This window comes from Bufo gargarizans, chromosome 1 (genome assembly GCF_014858855.1).
Source record: "Bufo gargarizans isolate SCDJY-AF-19 chromosome 1, ASM1485885v1, whole genome shotgun sequence".
Taxonomy (NCBI): domain Eukaryota; kingdom Metazoa; phylum Chordata; class Amphibia; order Anura; family Bufonidae; genus Bufo; species Bufo gargarizans.
In genome coordinates, this window is record NC_058080.1 from 752,772,295 (window position 1) to 752,795,943 (window position 23,649).

A 23,649-nucleotide genomic window follows, 5' to 3' on the forward strand; every position below is an offset into this window, starting at 1 on the left:
TTATAAAGTCTATGTACACCTTCTGCTGTAGCAATTTTTGTTTATGATTGCATTTTATTCATTTGTGGCTAAAAATCATATTTTCAATTGGCCTTTAATAAAAAAAATTGAGCCGTTCTGTCACAAAGGGTTAAAGGGGTATTATCATCTGGGTAATCAGCATCAGAAGGTCAGCATCAATGCTGGTGAAAGAGAAACAGATGTAGCAGAGCTGAATATGCGGCTGTTCTGACACAGTGCTAGTTGAATAGAAAAACAGATGTAGCAGAGCTGTATATGTGGCAGGTCAGCATCAATGCTGGTGAAAGAGAAACAGATGTAGCAGAGCTGAATATGTGGCTGTTCTGACACAGTGCTGGTTGAATAGAAAAACAGATGTAGTAGAGCTGTATATGTGGCAGGTCAGCATCAATGCTGGTGAAAGAGAAACAGATGTAGCAGAGCTGAATATGCGGGTGTTCTGACACAGTGCTGGTTGAATAGAAAAACAGATGTAGCAGAGCTGTATATGTTGCAGGTCAGCATCAATGCTGGTGAAAGAGAAACAGATGTAGCACAGCTGAATATGCGGCTGTTCTGACACAGTGCTGGTTGAATAGAAAAACAGATGTAGTAGAGCTGTATATGTGGCAGGTCAGCATCAATGCTGGTGAAAGAGAAACAGATGTAGCAGAGCTGAATATGCGGGTGTTCTGACACAGTGCTGGTTGAATAGAAAAACTGATGTAGCAGAGCTGTATATGTTGCAGGTCAGCATCAATGCTGGTGAAAGAGAAACAGATGTAGTAGGGCTGAATATGCGGCTGTTCTGACACAGTGCTGGTTGAAGAGATAAACAGACAAATGTAGTAGAGCTGTAGATGAAGCTTTACAGACACAGTGCTAGCGGGGGAGTAGAATAAAGATGTAGCAGGGCTGTATAGGAAGCCATTCAGCCAAAGTGATGTTAGGGGACTGGAGAAGACACATGTAGCTGAGCTGTATATGCATCTATACAGATACATAGTGTAAGGTTTATACACAACTGGAGTACAGCTGTAATGGAAACAAATCTGCATCAGTGCTGGGGGTGGGGGATGGTCAAGCTTTTGGGCTAATGTATAATATGGAATTATAGTTTTTGATGCACAGAATGGGTTTGTAAAAGATCAGACAGAGATTTTATGTGTAAAACAGCAGAACAGCCACGTGTTACTGTGCATGGCTCTCTGAGTGACCATCCCCTCACACACTGCAGGCTGCCAGACTGATGAGTCATACTATTCACATGAACTAGCCCGCAGGACTCAGCTCTCAGTGTGATGTCATAAGGAGGCGTGGCCGGCCTTCACTCAAGCTGCCTAAGCCCGCCCAGCCTTAGCTGCAGAAAAACCAGGAAGTGAACAGCTAGCTGGCAGCAATTGAGAATGAAGCAGCAAGATGAGAATACCCCTTTAACTGTTTTTCTGACTGTGTGACTGGTACTTTCACTTTGTGTCGGTCATCTAAACAACTTTATCTCTAAACTACTAAGAGGTCATTAACACTTATTTAAGCCACATTTGTATCAGTAAGATAAGAACTGAGCTATAATGAGTGTTTATAATGTCAGAGAGCAGAGATAAGAAGTCTGTCAGCTCCCCAACTGACGGAAAAGAGAGAAAATCCACAGGGAGCTACTAGAGCATCTCAGCTACATACAGAGATAAGGACTCCATATTTTTAATAAAAGACCAATTGAAAGACCAAAATAAGTACAATGCAATACAAAAATACAAAAAATATCTCCCCAAAGGTGTGCATAGCCTTTAAAATAAAACATTTTTCTCATTCTGAACATGAAAATGGTTTCTCCCCTGTGTGAGTTCTCTGATGTCTAACAAGATCAGATTTCCGAGCAAAACTTTTCCCACATTCTGAACATGAAAATGGCTTCTCCCCTGTGTGACTTCTTTGATGTGCGACGAGATTTGTTTTATGAGTAAAACATTTGCCACATTCTGAACATGAAAATGGTTTTGCCCCTGTGTGAACTAACTGATGTCTAACGACATCAGATGTCTTAGTAAAACGTTTTCCACATTCTGAACATGAAAATGGCTTCTCCCCTGTGTGACTTCTTTGATGTGTGACGAGATTTGATTTTGAAGCAAAACATTTCCCACATTCGAGACAGGAAAATGGTTTCTCCTTTGTGTGAATTCGTCCATGTTGAAGAAGATTCGATTTCAAAGTAAAACATTTCCCACATTCCAAGCATGAAAATGGTTTCTCCTCTGTGTGAATTCTTCCATGCTGAAGAAGATGTGATTTTAAAGTAAAACATTTCCCACATTCTGAACATGAATATGGCTTCTCCCCTGTGTGAATTCTGTGATGTGCGATGAGAGTTTGTTTCTCATGAAAACATTTCCCACATTCTGAACATGAAAATGGCTTCTCTCCTGTGTGAATTCTCTGATGTTTAAGAAGATAGGATTTGTCACTATAACATTTGCCACATTCTGGACATGAAAATGGCTTCTCTCCCGTGTGAATTCTCTGATGTTTAAGAAGATATGATTTATCACTATAATGTTTCCCACATTCCGAACATGGAAATGGCTTCTCCCCTGTGTGAGTTCTTTGATGCTGAAGAAGATGTGTTTTCTGTGTAAAACATTTCCCACATTGTGAACATGAATATGGCTTCTCCCCTGTGTGTATTCTTAGATGGTCAATAAGTTTTGATTTCTTACTAAAATATTTCCCACATTCGGAACATGAATATTGCTTCTTTGCTTGAGTTCTTTGATGTTTAAAAGAGTCCGACGATAGATCCCTCTGAAGGTCTGCGGGTACATCTGAGATGATGGCATGCTCATCATATGTGTATTGTATGATATCACTATCATCAGCTTTAAAATCTGAAGATATGAGATGCCCCTCTGATCTCCAGGTACAGTCATCTGCAAAGAAATAAAAACCTGAAATAATTATTTTTGAATGCTATAATAACTAGGGTTAAGCGATTCAGGTTTGGATTGCTGCATCCGAACCCCATTCGTTTAAAAACATTGTTAATAATATGGGCTCTGTCCTACTGTAAAATGTATGTTCACTGCAGAGGTCTTTCCGAAGTTTCAGCAAATATCGCGAGACTTACCTCCGTATAGGACATACATTTTACAGTAAGATGGACCCCATATTATTAACGTAGTTTTTAAAAGAATTAGATTCTCTCAACCCTAATAATAACCTTAAAATTACTCTTATATTTTATAACATTTATATATTGTAGGAAGGCGAAAGGGTCCGTCGTTGACGGAAGGTATGTGTCACCGAGGTTCCTGGCCTCGGTTGAGTAAGAGCCAGTTTTCATGTGTCAGCAGCAGTTGCTGTTTGACACCTTGCTATTTAGTATAGCTTTATAGCTGATCCGGGATGGCTCTTACGGGGAGTAGTCAAAGTGCCTCTGCCTCCACACTTATTGAAACAGTGTGTTTATCTGGATGTATCAGGATTTTGTTCTCTTTGTGATATCCTGCCCAATTCTCCAAACACACTGTGGATAATTGCTAGGTGCGCTGAATATACTTGGATTGTGTTGGTAATATATAGCACCAGCCATACACCGAGTAGCAACTGTTGAAATTGTTGCAACCGTGTATTTTACTAGCAAAATTATACAAATGGCGGTTTAGGATGGATATCTTGCCGGTGAGAGCTATTTTATTGAAGCTCTACCCTATAGCCTGCTTCTCCTATCCTCTTAGATCCCATCACCATTTACATAATTATTAGACTGTCCCTGCCTATTCATGTGTCTGCTCGACGCGTTTCTATATCACTGTTTGTAACAGTGATATGTCTTCAGGAGCAGAGTCTTATATCGGCATAAGTGCAGTTCGCCTCATCTGTTTATCAAAACTGACACTCTGCCTGCATGATTTTATAACATTTATATATTGTAGGAAGGCGAAAGGGTCCGTCGTTGACGGAAGGTATGTGTCACCAAGGTTCGTGGCCTCGGTTGAGTAAGAGCCAGTTTTCATGTGTCAGCAGCAGTTGCTGTTTGACACCTTGCTATTTAGTATAGCTTTATAGCTGATCCGGGACGGCTCTTACGGGGAGTAGTCAAAGTGTCAGCTGGGTGTGATTACCTCTCTCTGACAGAGGAGCTCTGGCAATCGCTGGATTGGAATCTGAGCCGTGTGCTTGGCTGGAGGCCTGAGTTTGGGAGGTCTGGTCTGTCCTAAACAATGCCGATCGTGTGTGAAGTAACACCCAGGATAACAGGTGACTGTGTTGCTGTATGAACTGTCTAGGTGTGAACGAACACCAAAACTGCAAATGGACTGTCGTACTGTTTTGTTACCATAAATGTAAATAAAACACTGAAGTTTTTTTTTGAGTTACAAACTGGTCTTTGCCTCTATACTGCGTCCGTTTGTCCTGTCTACCAGAGCGAATCCCCACAATATATATAAAAAAAATCCATACAAATAGCAAAAACATTCAATTAATAACTGAAATACTGGTGGCAAAGCAGATACACTGTAAACTTCAGAGCAAGCTCCAGTAGATCTTGAGGTTAGACCACCAGACCTGCAGTTTTCTACTTCTGTGTTGAAGCCACCATCTTCACAGAGCCATGGTGCAGTGTCCCTCCCACCAAACATTTGTATTACAATAGTTTCAACACTGAAGGCCAAAGTGTTATCAGTAGACAAAACATTCACATTATAAAAGGACAAAACCAAATATTTAGTGACCCAAATGCTGAGATGATCAAAGTATATTCAGTTACCAGCAACAAGAAAGATGGCTGCCATAGGAGCTAGACCTAGTCAGGATATCCCCAACATAGTAAATAAAAATGGGTGACACACTTCAAAGAGGGCCATTCTCCCACCATTCGCCATGCACACTACACCACCTGGCACATAATAAATAATGCATATTTGACCACAGCCATCCGTAAATCCCTTGCTCACCAGGTTCTTAGACGTGCATTTGTTGTTGAGGGCCACAGTTTGGAGGGGTTGTGCATTGCTACAATTATGATGAGCTATCCTTAGGATAGGTCATTAATATCAACCCTTTTCAAAATTACCTGAGCGCTGTCTCCTTTGTAGAGGTGTCACAGTGTAATTACAACTGCTTGTTCCACTCAACTGACTCCCGGACAAGGCAGTAGATGTGGAGCTGTGTAGGGGTAATAGTAGTGACAGCAGTAGCAGCACCGTATGGAACCTAACAGACAAGGCAGTAGATGTGGAGCTGTGTAGGGGTAATAGTAGTGGCAGTAGGATGAGCTGCAGCATCAATACAGTATGGAACATGATGACAGACAGGCAGCGTCAGTGGCATGATTGGGCCCCGCAATTAATAGCCACCATCAGCAATGGCAGATCTTTACATTGGCCTCAGCCGTAGGTGTGTTAAAATCCTCATGGATCCATGCATCATTCATTTTGACAAGAAGATTTTGCACACATACATAGGACCAGCTTGTCCGTTCGGGTCTGAAAACGCCACCTGCCACGCTGAATACCCTCTCTGAGATAACACTGGAGGCTTGAGAAGACAGTACAGCGAGAGCAAACTGTCCAATCTACCTGGCCGGAAATACTTTGGGTCAGGGAATAGGATATGTGCTGGAGAAAGCAAACTGTCCAGGTAGGACTGGTTGTTCAGGTAGTACTTATCCGTTTGCTGATGTGTATCAGCCTAGGCCAGCACGTAAGAATTCTGCTCCATCATGTTCATCAAACTAAATGTGGTGCTATTGTTTTGGCCACGGCTTCTGCTACTTCTGGTAGCAGAGACCACGGGAGGTCAGTGACTCAGCAGAGGGCAGACATGTGACATGTGAGCAGCAGCCATCTGCGTGTAGAAAGCTGCAGCAAGCGAATCTTTCTACACGCAGACTGCAAGCTGCAGATGAGCGAATCGAAGTTGACGAAGAGGATCCGAATTTCAGGAAAAATTTGATTCGCATCAAATCTGAATTTCCTGACACTTCATGGTAACTAATCGTATTTTTTTCCTAAAATGGCTGCTGCACATGTTAGGACATGGAGCAAAGAACTCTGGTAATGAGGGATCACCCACAATGCCAATCATGCAGCCAATCATCAGCCAGCCAGCCCCTGTGATGTCACAGCCCTATACATAGACTAGCTATATACCCTAGCCATTTTCCAGTGTGCTTAGTGCAGGGAGAGACGTCAGCAGGCGCTAGGGACAGTGGTAGAAAAGACTTTAAAACTTTTATTTTGCTGTATAGAAGTTCAGGGAAAGATCCTTAGAAGTGTAGGGAAAGGATAGGAAGGAATTGTTCCACAGTATTGAAGCAGAACAGGGTCCAATAGGGGAGTGTACAGCCTGGGTATTACACCTTGCTGCACTGACTGCGGATCCAAATTGCCATTATACTGCTGCTTTCAGGTTTGTAATAGATGATGCCTCTGTAATTCCAGCAAACCTTTCCTGTTATTGGGGTGCAAGTGCTGTGTGATACAGCTATTAACAGGGTGTATTACTAGGAAATATTTCTATGTCCTATTAGCCCTTGTGCAATGCAGTTATACAGTGGGGCAAAAAAGTATCTAGTCAGCCACCAATTGTGCAAGTTCTCCCACTTAAAAAGATGAGAGAGGCCTGTAATTTTAATCATAGGTACACTTCAACTATAAGAGACAGAATGGGGGGAAAGAATACAGGAAATCACATTGTAGGATTTCTAATTAATTAAATTGGTAAATTCCTCGGTAAAATAAGTATTTGGTCACCTACAAACAAGCAAAATTTCTGGCTCTCACAAACTGTAACTTTTTCTTTAAGAGGCTCCTCTGTCCTCCACTCGTTACCTGTATTAATGGCACCTGTTTGAACTTATTATCAGTATAAAAGCCACCTGTCCACAACCTCAAACAGTCACACACCAAACTCCACTATGGCCAAGACCAAAGAGCTGTCGAAGGACACCAGAAACAAAATTGGAGACCTGCACCAGGCTGAGAAGACTGAATCTGCAATAGGCAAGCAGCTTGGTGTGAAGAAATCAACTGTGGGAGCAATTATTAGAAAATGGAAGACATACAAGACCACTGATAATCTCCCTCGATCTGGGGCTCCACACAAGATCTCACCCCGTGGGGGTCGAAATTATCACAAGAACGGTGAGCAAAAATCCCAGAACCACACGGGGGACCTAGTGAATGAACTGCAGAGAGCTGGGACCAAAGTAACAAAGGCTACCATCAGTAACACACTATGCCACCAGGGACTCAAATCCTGCGGTGCCAGAGGTGTCCCCCTGCTTAAGCCAGTACATGTCCGGGCCCATCTGAAGTTTGCTAGAGAGCATTTGGATGATCCAGAAGAGAATTGGGAGAATGTGATATGGTCAGATGAAACCAAAGTAGAACTTTTTGGTAAAAACTCAACTCGTCGTGTTTGGAGGAGAAAGAATGCTGAGTTGCATCCTAAGAACACCATAACTACTGTGAAGCATGGGGGTGGAAACATCATGCTTTGGGGCTGTTTTTCTGCAAAGGGACCAGGACGATTGATCCGTGTAAAGGAAAGAATGAATGGGGCCATGTATCGTGAGATTTTGAGTGAAAACCTCCTTCTATCAGCAAGTACCGGTACATTGAAGATGAAACGTGGCTGGGTCTTTCAGCATGACAATGATCCCAAACACACCGCCCGAGCAACGAAGGAGTGGCTTCGTAAGAAGCATTTCAAGGTCCTGGAGTGGCCTAGCCAGTCTCCAGATCTCAACCCCTTAGAAAACCTTTGGAGGGAGTTGAAAGTTTGTGTTGCCCAGCGACAGCCCCAAGACATCACTGCTCTACAGGAGATCTGCATGGAGGAATGGGCCAAAATAGCAGCAACAGTGTGTGAAAACCTTGTGAAGACGTACAGAAAACGTTTGACCTCTGTCACTGGCAACAAAGGGTATATAACAAGTATTGAGATTAACTTTTGTTATTGACCAAATACTTATTTTTCACCATAATTTGCAAATAAATTCTTTAAAAATCAGACAATGTGATTTTCTGGATTTTTATTTCTCATTATGTCTCTCATAGTTGAGGTATACCTATGATGAAAATTACAGGCCTCTCTCATCTTTTTAAGTGGAAGAACTTGCACAATTGGTGGCTGACTAAAAACTTTTTTGCCCCACTGTATGTTCTAAAGCATTTTTTGGCGTGTATAAGTGGTAAAAAATAAGGGCTTATTTGCCATTCAGCGGTGCAGTTATATGTTCTAAAGCCTTTTTTTTGCATGTATGAGTGTAAAACAAAAAGTATTACCGTATTTTTCGCCTCATAAGATGCATTTTCCCCCCAAAAGTGGGGGGAAAATGCCCCTGTGTCTTATGGGGCGAATACTAATGGCGCAGGAACAGGTTGCAGCAGAGTAAGGGGTCTTGGCAGCAGGAGTCACTTCGAAAGGCCTGAGCTCCCAATGTCATCTAGCAGTCCTGTCTTGACCAGCAACCCAGCGGTTCTTGAATGGTTGACTCAGTCATCCACTTCGTCCCAAGTGACATCAGACACCCCCAGCCAAGAGTCGGTGGATTCATTAGACACAACCATTAGTTGGCAAGGCCCGGGAGCAGGCCCTGTGCCCTCACCTGTCCTCAATCTGCCTCTGTCCTTTTCTGTTACCTCAGCCAGAGAAGTATTATATCCTGTGGGCTCAGCTCCACTATACAGCAAGGACGAGCTACTAGAAGACAGTCAGCAGATACTGCCCAGCCAAGATCCGGAGGAGACATCCGCTGCTTTCTCCGGTAGGCGAGCAAGTAGTGATGAGGAGAGTAGCGTGGGAGCTGATGTTGCGAATGGTCAGGTGCCTGGCTCAGAGACCGTTGAGGAGGACATCGTTGACGTGCAGACAGTACTCGATGATGATGTAGCCGATCGCAATTGGGAGCCGGGTGACGAAGGGGCTTCATCATAATTAGTAGAAGAGGGTGGCAGCTTGCGAGTGAGGCAACGGCGGAGCCAGCAAGTCGGTAGCATGGCCGGGAGTCAGCAGGGTAGCAGCAGTGGGAGGTCAGGAACCAAACGTGCCCGGGGTAGACCACCCACTTCGCAGGAGCCTACCTGCCCGGAAAGGAGTGTTGGAGGTAAAATGACCTACTCGGCAGTGTGGAAGTTTTTTGTTAAGCCGCCGGAGGAGGTGAACATGGCCATTTGCCGAATCTGTGGGCAGAAGGTGAAGCGTGGCCAGGGTACCAATGTTGGCACCACGGCCCTGCGTCAACATATGCAGCATCACCATAAAGTGGCCTGGGAGAACCGTGTCTCCAATGTGGTGGTCCAGCCTGCCGAAGCAACTGCTGCATCACCCAGTGGCATGCACCCGATTTCAGGCAGTCAAGGCTCCACCACCTCAGCCGAAGGTAGCTGTCTGTCCTTCCCATCATCTGCTGGTCCTGATGCTCCTGCTCCTCACCCTCCTACTCCTTGTCAGTCATTCCGTCAGCAATCGATCACTGAAGCTATTTCCAAAAGACGACAGTATGCATGCACTCATCCAATGGTGCAGAAGCTGAATGTGCTCCTGGCCAAGTTGCTGGTGCTGCAGTCCCTCCCTTTCCAAGTGGTGGACTCTGCACCTTTCAGAGAACTGATGGCTTGTGCCGAGCCGAGGTGGAGAGTCCCAAGCCGTCATTTCTTTGCCAAAAAGGCAGTACCAGCCTAGCACAAATATGTAGAACAGAAGGTGGGCCAGTCATTGAGCCTGTCGGTGTCTGCCAAAGTACGGAGCAGCGCCGACGTGTGGAGCTGTAACTACGGTCAATGACAATACATGTCCTTTACGGCCCACTGGGTAAATGTGGTTTCTGCCCAGCCAAACCAGCAACTTGGCCAGGTGACGCCGCTTCCACCTCCACATTCTAACGCCGTTGGTCCTGCAACAATGACCGCCACTGCCTCCTCATCCTCCACCGTGTCCTCAGCCTCCACTGCAGGGACGATTCACAGTCCCTCACCCGCATACCACATGTGCAGGACACGTTGGTGTCACGCTGTTCTGCACCTAGTTTGCCTGGGCGAACGGAGTCACGCGGGCAGGAACTGCTCCGTGTCCTTCATAAAAAAATTTAATACTGTCTTTCTCCGCGACAACTCAAAATCGGAACCATGGTGACCGACAACGGGAAGAACATGGTATCAGCACTGCGTCAAGGAGGGCTGAGCCATGCACCCTGCATGGCACACGTGTTCAATTTGGTTGTCAAGCGGTTCCTGAAGTCTTTCATCCATCTGCAAGACATCCTAAAAATGGCCAGGAAACTTTGCATGCACTTCAGCCACTCGTACACCACAAAGCACACCCTCCTTGAGCTGCAGCGGCAGAATGGCGTCCCCCAACATAGGCTAATATGTGACGTTTCCACCCATTGGAATTTCACCCTCCATATGTTGGACCGACTATATGAACAGAGAAAGGCCATCAACGATTTCTTGATGATCCAAGCGTACAGGAGTACTCCCCTGTGTGACTTCGATGTCAGCCAGTGGCAGCTCATGCGTGACACCTGCCGTTTGCTCGTGCCCTTTGAGGATGCCACGTTATTTGTCAGTCGCCAGGACTACGGGATGAACAACGTCATTCCACTGCTTCATATCCTGGAATAGATGCTGGTAAATCTGGCTGGTCAGGGGACTGGAGACGTGGCACCTAGATCTCACGGCTACATGAGCCGTGTGGGGGCTGAACTGGAGGAGGAGGGCATTAGAGCACAAGCAATGTGTAGCGAAATGGGTGGTTTTTCTACACAGGTGACAGGAGAGGAGCTACAGGGTGATGAGGAAGACGAGGCAGAGGACCCAGACACACCATCCGAGTCACTTGCGCAAATGGCCCGCTGCATGCTTGCTTGCAAAGTGACAGCCGAATTGTCACCATTCAGTAGAGGGATGACTTCTGGCTCTCCACCTTATTGGACCCTCGCTACCGGTCCAAAATGGGGGCCTTTTTTACACTCGCTGAGAGGGAGGACAAACTGAACTACTATAGAGACATACTATGTAGTGAGTTGGCCGCTGCCTATCTGCGCCATCGTCCATCCTCTCGCAGGTATGACCGGGGGAGCCCTCTGCGCTCTCATTCCACTGCCATGGCTGCTGTCGTGTGGTGGGGGGGGGGGGGGGTAGGAGCAGTACCAGCTCCATCAGCAGCAGCTTGAGTCGATGATGAGCAGCTTTCTTAACCTGCCTAGTGAACAAACTATTCACCAGCAGCAAGATCTGGAGCAGAACCTGAACCAGCAGGTGGTAGCATACTTGGACAGCACTCTGCCACCCCACATTGAAGATCCGCTGGACTACTGGGCAGCCAAACTGGATTTGTGGCTGCAACTGGCAGAGTTTGCCTTGGAAAAGCTGTCCTGCACGGCCAGTAGTGTGGCATCAGAGAGGGTGTTTAGTGTGGCAGGGGCCATAGTTACCCCAAGGAGAACTCACCTGTCCACCCAAAATGTGGAGAGACTGACCTTTGTCAAGATGAATCAGACGTGGATCAACCAGGATTTCCACCCACCAATGCCTGATGAATCAGATTAAATCATCCATGTTGCCTCACTCAAACCTTAACAAAAAAGAGACTGGTTTCTTCTGGCTACCTGCCTCAGCTACTACTCTGATGCTGCCACCCACCTGATGCCAAGTGCTCTTTATTACACCCACCATCGTCAATGGGTACTGTTATTGCCACCCACCTCCCCACTCTGTCACCGGGTCAATCTGTGGTCTCCAGATGCTGCTGCAACCTCACCACTCAGGTCTTCTCATGCTGCTGTTGCCACCTCCACACTCTGTCATTGTGCCAATCTGTGGCCTCCTCATGCTGATGCCACCTCGACACCATGTCACCTTGCCAGTCTGTGGCTTCCTCATGTTGCTGCTGCCACCTCCACACTCTGTCATTGTGCCACTCTGTGGTCTCCTCATGCTGTGCCAACTCACAACTCTGTCTCTGGGCCACTCTGTGGTCTCCTCATGCTGCTGCCAAATATCCACTCTGTGGTCTCCTCATGCTGCTGCTACCTCAACACTATGTCACTGGGCCATTCTGGTTCTCCTCATGCTGCTGCCACCTCCACACTATGTCACCTTGCCACTCTGTGGTCTCCTCATGCTGCTACCAACTCACAACTCTGTCTCTGTGCCACTTTGTGGTTTCCTCATGCTGCTGCTCTTGCCACCTCCACATTATGTCATCTTGCCAGTCTGTGGCCTCCTCATGCTGCTGCTACACCTCCACACTCTGTCATTGTGCCACTCTGTGGTCTCCTCATGCTGCTGCTGCCACCTCCACATTATGTCACCTTGCCAGTCTGTGATCTCCTCATGCTGCTGCCACCTCAACACTATGTAAATGGGCCCCTCTGTGGTCTCCTCATGCTGCTGCCACCTCCCCACTATGTCACTGGGCCACTCTGTGGTCTCCTCATGCTGCTGCTACCTCAACACTCTGTCATTGGGCCACTCTGTGGACTTCTCAAGCTGTTCTCCCACTGTCCCCATCCATGACTGGGCCACTATTTAGCTTTTTTGGCAAGGTTGACATTATCATTTATTTGACCCTTCTAGTGATCTAGAGAAGATACAGTCGGCACTCCGTGTATCAGTGATGCAGTGCGCGCGTCCAGGGAGAATCCACACGAACTTGCAAAGAGAGGACCGGCACTCGCTATGGTAGTAATTTTGAAGTATTTTAATGGTCACATACAGGAGGCAAGTGTATGTGACCATTAAAATACTTCAAAATTACTACCATAGCGAGTGCCGGCCCTTCTAGTGATCTGTCAGAAGGAAGGAAAAATGAGATGCAAAACGGATCCTGTCTGTGTAGCAGCTGTAAGGTCTGTATGGTCCCATCAGAATTGGCCTATGATATTTGGTAGCCAAAACGAGTAGTGGGTACAAAACACAGAAGACATGCAAATATTCCATTCACGTGTCATCTCTGTTTTGGATCCATTCCTGTTTTTTTTTTCGGGCTTTAGCAATACTAATGGATTACTGACCAAATGCTGACCGAGTGAGGGCGGATGCTCAACAGACAGGATCCGTTTTTGGGGGGTTATACTTTTGACAGATCAGAGGAAGGGCAAAATAATCAGTGACGTCAACACAAACTTACTGCTGACACCCTCTCCACTCTGTCGGGGGGCTCTACTTGTATAAGCATTTCATAGAACAGGTTCTGTAGACATCTATGTGGAATCAGCTGACGACGGTGTAAAAGGAGTGCGCTTCTTCTTGGTGCTATCATCGACCTGTAAGTCTGAGTTCACACTTGAGTTATTTGGTCAGTTTTGGCCCCGTGACTGCCCAAATAAGTGAAGTGTGCAGTGATTATAAGAGCAACGCCTTAGACAGTATTATTTCACTACCACAGCAGACTCCCTATGCGTGTTACTGCAAGGCACAGTGTTCTACACCGCTATACAGGCACAGTGTTCTACACCACTATACAGGCACAGTGCTCTACACCACTATACAGGCACAGTGTTCTACACCGCTATACAGGCACAGTGCTCTACACCGCTATACAGGCACAGTGCTCTACACCGCTATACAGGCACAGTGCTCTACACCGCTATACAGGCACAGTGCTCTACACCACTATACAGGCACAGTGCTCTACACCGCTATACAGGCACAGTGCTCTACACCACTATACAGGCACAGTGTTCTACACCACTATACAGGCACAGTGTTCTACACCGCTATACAGGCACAGTGTTCTATACCACTATACTGGCACAGTGTTCTACACCACTATACAGGCACAGTGTTCTACACCGCTATACAAGCACAGTGTTCTATACCACTATACAGGCACAGTGTTCTACACCGCTATACAAGCACAGTGTTCTACACCGCTATACAGGCACAGTGCTCTACACCACTATACAGGCACAGTGTTCTATACCACTATACAGGCACAGTGCTCTACACCGCTATACAGGCACAGTGTTCTACACCGCTATACAGGCACAGTGCTCTACACCGCTATACAGGCACAGTATTCTACACCGCTATACAGGCACAGTGTTCTACACCGCTATACAGGCACAGTGTTCTACACCACTATACAGGCACAGTGCTCTACACCACTATACAGGCACAGTGCTCTACACCACTATACAGGCACAGTGTTCTACACCGCTATACAGGCACAGTGCTCTACACCGCTATACAGGCACAGTGCTCTACACCACTATACAGGCACAGTGCTCTACACCGCTATACAGGCACAGTGCTCTACACCACTATACAGGCACAGTGTTCTACACCACTATACAGGCACAGTGTTCTACACCGCTATACAGGCACAGTGTTCTATACCACTATACTGGCACAGTGTTCTACACCACTATACAGGCACAGTGTTCTACACCGCTATACAAGCACAGTGTTCTATACCACTATACAGGCACAGTGTTCTACACCGCTATACAAGCACAGTGTTCTATACCACTATACAGGCACAGTGTTCTACACCACTATACAGGCACAGTGTTCTACACCGCTATACAGGCACAGTGCTCTACACCACTATACAGGCACAGTGCTCTACACCACTATACAAGCACAGTGTTCTATACCACTATACAGGCACAGTGTTCTACACCACTATACAGGCACAGTGTTCTACACCGCTATACAGGCACAGTGTTCTACACCGCTATACAGGCACAGTGCTCTACACCACTATACAGGCACAGTGTTCTACACCACTATACAGGCACAGTGTTCTACACCACTATACAGGCACAGTGTTCTACACCACTATACAGGCACAGTGCTCTACACCGCTATACAGGCACAGTGCTCTACACCACTATACAGGCACAGTGTTCTACACCACTATACAGACTCTCTGCAGCCAGGAAATAGCTGTTTTTAAGAAGATTTGCCGCAAAAAAAATCGGATCATGTCTTTTTGGAAAATTCGGCGAACAGGCAGAATCACATTTTTGAGAAGTCCGCTTATCTCTAATTGTGAGCATTTTAAACAGCTTTGTATTCGCCATTTCACCAAGGATTTAGTTTTAGGTAGAAATATGAAAATGTTCTAACCTTATATTTTCATTTCATACCATATCAAAGAGTATTACCCAAGCTGAGGCTACCATTATAAATACTATAAGTATATACTGTATATATGCACTATTTTAACTGATGGAATAAAGGTTAAATTCCTCATCAGTATTGACTCACCTGGGTGGTTATCTGTAAGAATTTCTTCCTTACACTGGTCATCACACCTCTCGTATGTCTCTGTAGGAATGTCTTCCTTACACTGGTCATCACACCTCACATATGTCTCTGTAGGAATTTCTTCTTTACACTGGTCATCACCCCTCACATATGTCTCTGTAGGAATTTCTTCTTTACACTGGTCATCACCCCTCACATATGTCTCTGTAGGAATTTCTTCTTTACACTGGTCATCACCCCTCACATATGTATATGTAGGAGTAATACTGTTCAGATCTTCATTCTGTTTCATAAGCTGTGAAACAAATATTTTAAAAGTCACCAGATATTCAGAGAAGTTGCACAGAAAGTTCTAGATGAGCAGAGAAGATAACTAATTATCATGATGACCAAAAATTATATGAACGAAATAGGTATCTGATCCAAAAGTCTGCAAGCCTCCTAGAAGCATAACTAGATATTGCATGATGGCTCAATAACTAGAACCTCATCCACACGTATATTCAGCATGGCTAGACATGATTCGTGTTGTTTCAGTGAAGGGGATCAACTTCCAACGTTGCCTGTCTCAGAATAGATAGGCATTACAGGGACGAGATTGTCTGCCAGCTAAGGTCAGCCAAGATATCCAGCCCTGTCAATGAAGTGACAGAAAGAGTGTCCTTAGCTTCAGGGGATACCCTGTCGCAGGTGTAGGACCTGATAAGATGAATTTATTAGAACAACAGTATTTATAAATGTTCCTCCCATACTAACCATAAAAGCCACATGTAAATAAATGCAGTAAATGAGTACCGGTCAGCATGCTGTATTGTTGATTGGTGCTTGATAGTGGACAGAGAATCTGCCTGTGTAAAAGGACCCTTATTCCCACCAGCAGTCTCCATAGCCAGAACATTGTGATCACATCCAGACAACATCTAATGTCTATGGTCAGCTTTAACCCCGTCACATCCACCTTTCTCATTACACAGATATAAAACATATAATACTATTGGATAAAACAAGACTGAACACAAGGACTTCACACCCTTCTTCAGACCATAGGGAATATCTCCATCTACCTGATGATCCTGTGGAAGAAGAGGACTGGGACATCTCTCTGGTGTTCTTCTCTTACTGGATCTTCCTGTAGGAGACACATACAGTGACTGAATTCATTCTTTACATACAGATAATTAAAGGATGGGTGTATTTATTCTTTGTCTGTAACCTGGTGATGTGAGGGTCTGGTGGTCCTCCATCATGGCCTCCTTGTATAGATCCTTGTGTCCTTCTACATACTCCCACTCCTCCATGGAGAAATAGACAGTGACATCCTGACACCTTATAGGAACCTGACAACACAATGACACCGTCATCACCCAGACCCCTCCAGTGCTGTTACTGTATAATGTCCCAGCATTCCCAGCAGTGTCACCTCTCCAGTCAGCAGCTCAATCATCTTGTGGGTGAGTTCTAGGATCTTCTGTTCATTGATTTCCTCATGTATCAGGGAGTGAGGTGGAGGCCCTGTGATTGGGCTCAGGGTTCTTTCCCATCCTTCAGACACAGGAACCTGACAGCGCTCACTAGAGGTCTTCTTCACCACTGTGTAATCCTGGATATGGGGAGACACAGCAATAAATATCACTACTGACATTTCCAGAGTCCATGAACTCTTCAGCCACGTCCATCTGTTGGGCAGCATGGTGGCTGAGTGGCTAACACTGGTGTCTTGCAGCTCTGGAGTCCTGGGGTCGAATCTAGCTGTGAGTGGAGTTGGCAGACAATATCTGCATGAAGTCTGTATATTCACCCTGTGTTTGTGTGGGTTTCCTTCCACACATCAAAAGACATACTGATAGGGAATCTAGATTGTGAGCCCCACTGGGGACAGTGAGTGGTGATAATACCTGTAAAGCGCTGCGGAATATGTTGGCACCATATAAGCAAGAGAAATAAATAATAAGAATGATGTAATGTGACATTATCAGAATCTCTCACCTCTCCAGTCAGTTGGAAGAGTATCTCTAGGGTGAGATTTATTATCCCCTCTGCCATCTTGTCTCTGTCCCTATCCATTCTTTATGGGTGAATCAGGAAAATTCTCTTATATAGAAGATATCAATGGAGACAAGGCTATACTGTAGGAACCTGAATGGAAACAAGATAAAACGGTGTCAAAACCACACAATATCCCATGTAAAAATTATAAACTGGGGGGTAGTAACAAGAGGAAACATTTGAGGAGATATTTGGGTAAGGTCATGTAGACCTCTGACATGTCCATAAACCCTCATGCACCAGTATATGCTGGACAAATATCCTGTTGGGCCAGTATGTGTTGGCATACCATTTTTCACTGTATAGGACAATGCAGTCTGCAATGTAATGGTTTCTCTCCTGTGAGAATTCTCTGATGTTTAAGAAGATAGGATTTGTCACTATAACATTTGCCACATTCTGGACATGAAAATGGCTTCTCTCCCGTGTGAATTCTCTGACGTTTAAGAAGATATGATTTATCACTATAATGTTTCCCACATTCCGAACATGGAAATGGCTTCTCCCCTGTGTGAGTTCTTTGATGCTGCAATGTGACATATACATTTTTGGTTTTACAATGGGAGACTATGGGTGACACATCTTACTGTATTCCTATACAGTGGGACACACCATAGCCTTCCATTGGCAGTATATATCGGGAGGTCTTTCTTATGTACTGTACACCTGTGATGAGATGTGAGTGGAGCCATAAGGTGTAGATGTTGTATTCACTCTTTATGTTTGGGTTTAGGTCAAGATAGTTCTTCCATGTCTGAGGTCAAAGCAGTGTCCAAGTGTGTTGCCCCTTCGAATGACTACTACAGCCAATTACTGCCCTGCAGCAGCAATGCCAGGATGTACGGTATGAATGTGACTGCTGTAGTGTATCATCACCAAAATGGTCACGTATATAGTGGCATCACTGCTGGAGTGGCTGGATAGGCAAACCCCTTTAACTCCTTAACAGTGAATGACGGATATAACCATCATGATTGAGTACTTGTTCTCACATCATGAGGATCTCGCAGGCACTGCCCAATGTCCCCACGAGATCGCAGTGGGAACTCATTAGTTGGACACAGCGAGGCCCCCAATGCAACTGCCAGGATCAGAGCTAGCTGAACCCCTTAGATTCTGCAGTCAATACTACTGTGGCATCTAAGTGGTTGACAGAAGGAGGGGTCATTGGCACCCCACAGCATAATCGCAATGCCATACCACAGAAGCCAGGGGCCTGAGCCCCCAGGCCTGCCGTAAGTACCTGGCATTTTCGGGCTCCAATTAGGCCCCTTTCACACGGGCGAGTTTTCCCATTAATTTCTATGGGGCTGTGCACATGAGCGGTGATTTTCACGCATCACTTATCCATCACCATGGTTAAAAGATCATGTGATGGACCATGTGATGACCAGAGTGACGTCACTACAGGTCCTTTTCCTGTACACAGCAAAAAAGAAGACAGAAGAGAAGCCGGGCTGCGCGAGCAAGTGGATTAAGGTGAGTTAAATAATTTTTTTATTTTTTTTAACCCCTCCAGCGGTATTGTACTATGCATTCTGTATTAAGAATGCTATTATTTTCCCTTATAACCATGTTATAAGGGAAAATAATACAATCTACCCAGCACCTAACCCAAACCTGAACTTCTGTGAAGAAGTTCGGGTTTGGGTACCAAACATGCCGATTTTTCTCATACGAGTGCAAAACGCATTACAATGTTTTGCACTCGCGTGGAAAAATTGCGCATTTTCCCACAACGCACCCGCCTCTTATCCGGGCAGAAAACATGACGCCCGTGTGAAAGAGGCGTTACAGCTTTCCTCTGGGTGTATAAGTGTAGCAGGAAAATACTATTAACAGCAACACAGAAGTATCACTGTGAATAATAGAAGCAATCAAATGTTTGCAGGTTTAAACAAAAAGTAAAAATCAGCTGAATAAAGTTTTTAAAAATCAAAAAAAAAATACAAAAATCTAAAAAATGAAAAAACCTTTTTACAATCTCCTAAAAATGCAAAAACAAACATAACTGGTATTGCAACATCCCCCAAAAAAACTGAAATATTAACCTCTTCCATACACAGTCACGTTTCACCTTCCCAACACAACCTAAGGGTCCATTCACACGTCTGTGTGTGTTTTGCGGATCCACAGATCCGAAAAAACACGGACATCTGCGATGTGCGGTCCGCATTTTGAGGACTGCACAGCGCCGGCACTTAATAGAAAATGCCTATTCTTATCCGCAATTCTGGATCCAGGCAGCAGAAATGAATGGGTCCGCAATTCCGTTCCGCAAAATGCGGAACGAAATTGTGGATGTGTGAATGGACCCTCAGTATCCAAATCCTGACATGTGTCACTTTATGTGGTAATATCTTTGGAATGCTTTTACTTATCCAAGCCATTCGGAGCATCTTTTTAATGACACATCGTACTTCATGTTAATGGTAAATTTTAGTCAATATCGTTTACCTTTATATAAAAAAAAATTACAGAAAATTATTCATTTTCTAAAGTTGAATTTCTCAACTTGTCAGATAGTGATACCTCACAAAACAGTTATTACCGTATTTTTCGCCCTATAAGACGCACCGGCCCCTAAGACGCACCTAGGTTTTTGGGGAGGAAAATAAGAAAAAAATTATTTTTAACCAAAAGGCGTGCTTTTGGTGGGTTTGGAACTAATGGTGGTCTGTGGGTGGCACTATTACTGGGGATCTGTGAAGGACACTGTTATGGGGGGATCTGTGGATGACAGACACTGTTATGGGGGGGATCTGTGGATGACGGACACTGTTATGGGGGGGATCTGTGGATGACGGACACTGTTATGGGGGGATCTGTGGATGACGGACACTGTTATGGGGGGATCTGTGGATCACGGACACTGTTATGGGGGGATCTGTGGATGACGGACACTGTTATGGGGGGGATCTGTGGATGACGGACACTGTTATGGGGGGATCTGTGGATGACGGACACTGTTATGGGGGGATCTGTGGATGACGGACACTGTTATGGGGGGGATCTGTGGATGACGGACACTGTTATGGGGGGGATCTGTGGATGACTGACACACTGTTACAGGGGGGGATCTGTGGATGGCACTGTTATAGGGGGGGATCTGTGGATGGCACTGTTACAGGGGGGGATCTGTGGGTGGCACTGTTACAGGGGGGATCTGTGGGTGGCACTGTTACAGGGGGGATCTGTGGGTGGAACTGTTATATATGTGCCATCCACAGCCCCCCAGCCCATAACAGTGGCATCCACAGACCCCCCCCCTTAACAGTGCCATCCACGGATCAGCTCGCCCCCCCCCCTCCGCAGTATACTAATATTAAATGTCTTATTCAATTAAAATGTATTAGATATGCCCCCTCACTCCTAAATTCCTAATCGTACCTTACATCCTATTCCTAGGTTCTGTAATGCAGGCCGGGCGGCCGGCGCGTCACTCACTGACGTCACTTGCCTGCGCCGCCTGCTTCATTCATAAAGTAGGCGGCGCAGGCACGTGACATCAAGGAGTTACGCTGCCGCCCGCCCGGCCTGCATTACAGAACCTAGGAATAGGATGTAAGGTACGATTAGCAATTTAGGAGTGAGGGGGCATATCTAATACATTTTAATTGAATAAGACATTTAAAATTAGTATACCGGAGCGGCGGGGCGGGGCTATAGTACATTGATTGCACCGCCCCGCCGCTATTCCCGGCCCCCAGCTCCTCCTCCTAGTCCCTCCCCCGGCCCCCGCTAACTGTACATCGCATCCAGCGATGTTAAATTGTCAGCATTCGCCCCATAAGACGCAGGGGCATTTCCCCCCGATTTTTTTTGGGGGGGAAAGTGCGTCTTATGGTGCGAAAAATACGGTACCTAACATTTTGAAGATTTTCCATTTTGATCCATTTGTTCCTGTAACACGTCAAGGGTTAACAGCAAAACAAACCTCAATATTTATTACCCTGATTCTGCAGTTTACAATCCCATAAACTGCTGTATGAGCACACTGCAGGGCTCAGAAGGGAAGGAGTGCCATATGGCTTTTAGAGGGCAGATTTCACTGAAATGGTTCTTGGGTGCCATGTGACATTTGCAGAGCCCCTGAGGTACCAGTACAGTGTTAAACCCTAAAATGGGACTCCATTTTGTAAACTAAACCTTTCAAGGACTTCACCAAGGGGTATAGTGATTGGCTTAACCCCACAGGCGTTTCATAGATTTTTTTAAATTGGGACGAGATGAGAAATTAAATTTTATTTAAAATATATGCAGTTTAGGCTTCAAAGGTTTCAATTTCACCAGTGGTAATAGGGGAAAAGGCACCCCAAATTGGCTGACAACTGCAGGGGCTCTGAGATGAAAAAAAAAAAAAAAAGAAACAAAAAAGTGATCCCACTTTAGAAACCACAACCCTCACAGAATTTACTGGAGTGGAGTGTTTTGCAAAAATTAATGCACAGCAGATGGTGCAAAGTGGAAACTGCAATTTTTCCAGATATACCAACTCAGTGCCCAATATATTCTGACCAGCTGGTGCTGTGTGAATAGCAAGGCCTCTTATTATTATGCCGTGCCCCCTGGTTTTAGAATCGTCCTAAATGTGGCCCTAATTTTTTGCCTGGACATACAAAAGGCCCAGGAGTAAAAGAGCACCAGTATTACAATAAATGCCGCGCGACACATGTCACAATGTACCCTTTTTGTAGCCCCAGCCTTACTTGGTGCTGACAACTGCAGAGATTCTGGGGTGAAATAATAAATGGAACCTCCCTTGAAGCTACCCTATATCAGAAACTATACCCCTCAAGGCATTCTTACCAACATTTGAGTTGGTAAAATCGGAGCATATAAGCCCCGCCTCTGGTAACGGCCAGACCCACCCAGAAACAAATATTTGTGGGTGGGGGTTTGCATTAGCCCCACCAATTTCCAGCTAATTAGCTGGGACTGTCTCTGAAAATGAAGTAAATTCGGTACAGTTGGCAGCTATGTGTCACGGTCATAATATTGACCGTGATGTGGTTGCCGTGCAGACTGGTTGCCAGTGGCAACGTGTATTTGTCGGTTTGCACGTGTATTTCCTCTTTAAGGTGTGTCTCCATGCGGTTTGGTGAGCGAGGGGTTAATCATCTAGCTAGTGGGGATTTAGGTGTGTCCTGGGTGTGGCCACTAGCTTGACTTTATCTGTGGATTCCTGGCTGGGGGCAGTTGTACTCCAGCCTTGTTTGGTGATGGAGCTCTGCTGCTTTCCTGGGTGATTCTGCCCAGTCCTTGAGGGCCACCTTGTTGGACATAAATCGTATGCCCCTTTTACCCTACCTCACTTGTTGCATGTTAGGTGTGGGTTTATGTTCAGGGTGTGTTGTACGTCTTGATTGTTGTTACATGTATGGGCTGTTGTTGGTGTTTGTCCCTGCATGTATGTAAGACGTTTTCCCTGTGTGTTGTGTCCTCCGGAAGGGGCTTGGTTTCCCGGAGGGGTGAACCACTAGCCTGTATGCAGCGCTGCCTTGCGGCATGGGAGTCCAGGCGGAGTCTGGTGTGCTGGATACCTGTGTGAGTTGCTGGTACGGCGTCCTGTTTGGTGTTAGGGCTCCTGTACATATGCACGGGTCCTAGTCGTGGAGACTTCGGCAGGTAAGTGTGTTGTCTTGTGTTTTTACCTGCCGATTCTCTTGCTGTGTATGGTCTCCTCTTTTCCCTGCTATTAGGTCTTTAGAGACTCTCTTGTTCTTCCGTGTTTTGGATGAACAGGACGTCTCCCTCCTGCTCCTATCTGAGGGATTATCAGGATGACTCAGGGTCCCAGGTTGCCTCGGTTTGAGATCCTGGGATTATTACAGCTGCTATATGGGCACACTGTAGGGCTTAGAAGGGAAGGCAGCAATTCCGCCATTGTTTTTTTAGATTTGTAATCGCACCATGACACGTTATCTTTAGGCTGGTATCACACAAGCGAGTTCAAGGCGTGCGTCTGTGAGAGCTCACTTCCTGACCTACGAGGCGCTTGCCGGGATCGCATAGAATTATATTGATTCATGTGGCTATGTAATAGTATTATGTCAGTGTTATTCAAAACATTCCATAACTGTAAGGCCCCTTTCACACGGGCGAGTATTCCGCGCGGGTGCAATGCGTGAGGTGAACGCATTGCACCCGCACTGAATCCGGACCCATTCATTTCTATGGGGCTGTGCACACGAGCGGTGATTTTCATGTATCACTTGTGCGTTGCGTGAAAATCGCAGCATGCTCCTCTTTGTGCGTTTTTCACGTAACGCAGGCCCCATAGAAATGAATGGGGTTGCGTGAAAATCGCAAGCAAGTGCGGATGCGGTGCAATTTTCACACACGGTTGCTAGGAAACGATCGGGATGGGGACCCG

General features: G+C 45.7%; 3 protein-coding genes across 4 annotated transcripts in view; 1 reads left to right on the forward strand and 2 right to left on the reverse strand.

Annotated features, from left to right (window-relative positions):
- LOC122925110 (gastrula zinc finger protein XlCGF26.1-like) overlaps nucleotides 1-23,649 on the forward strand; it is a 213,175-nt gene that overhangs the window by 145,499 nt on the left and 44,027 nt on the right. The window lies entirely within an intron of this gene.
- LOC122925099 (zinc finger protein 551-like) overlaps nucleotides 1-23,649 on the reverse strand; it is a 69,056-nt gene that overhangs the window by 40,646 nt on the left and 4,761 nt on the right. Inside the window, exons 1-2 of one of the 2 annotated variants that reach the window (XM_044276612.1) lie at nucleotides 19,825-19,848; nucleotides 17,214-17,363 (exon numbers count right to left, since the gene is read on the reverse strand). In XM_044276612.1, the coding sequence (XP_044132547.1) occupies nucleotides 17,214-17,291 (78 nt within the window). In that variant the 5' untranslated portion in view covers nucleotides 17,292-17,363; nucleotides 19,825-19,848. Of the gene's footprint in view, nucleotides 1-17,213; nucleotides 17,364-19,824; nucleotides 19,849-23,649 lie in introns of those variants that run through there. The other variant, XM_044276613.1, reaches the window with a different exon arrangement.
- On the reverse strand, nucleotides 1,807-16,486 carry LOC122925117 (gastrula zinc finger protein XlCGF57.1-like). The gene is made up of 4 exons (XM_044276643.1): nucleotides 16,441-16,486; nucleotides 16,292-16,356; nucleotides 15,228-15,522; nucleotides 1,807-2,927 (listed from the first exon to the last, which is right to left on the reverse strand). The coding sequence occupies exons 1-4, from the start codon at nucleotides 16,472-16,474 to the stop codon at nucleotides 1,807-1,809; spliced, it is 1,515 nt and encodes a 504-aa protein (XP_044132578.1). The 5' UTR covers nucleotides 16,475-16,486.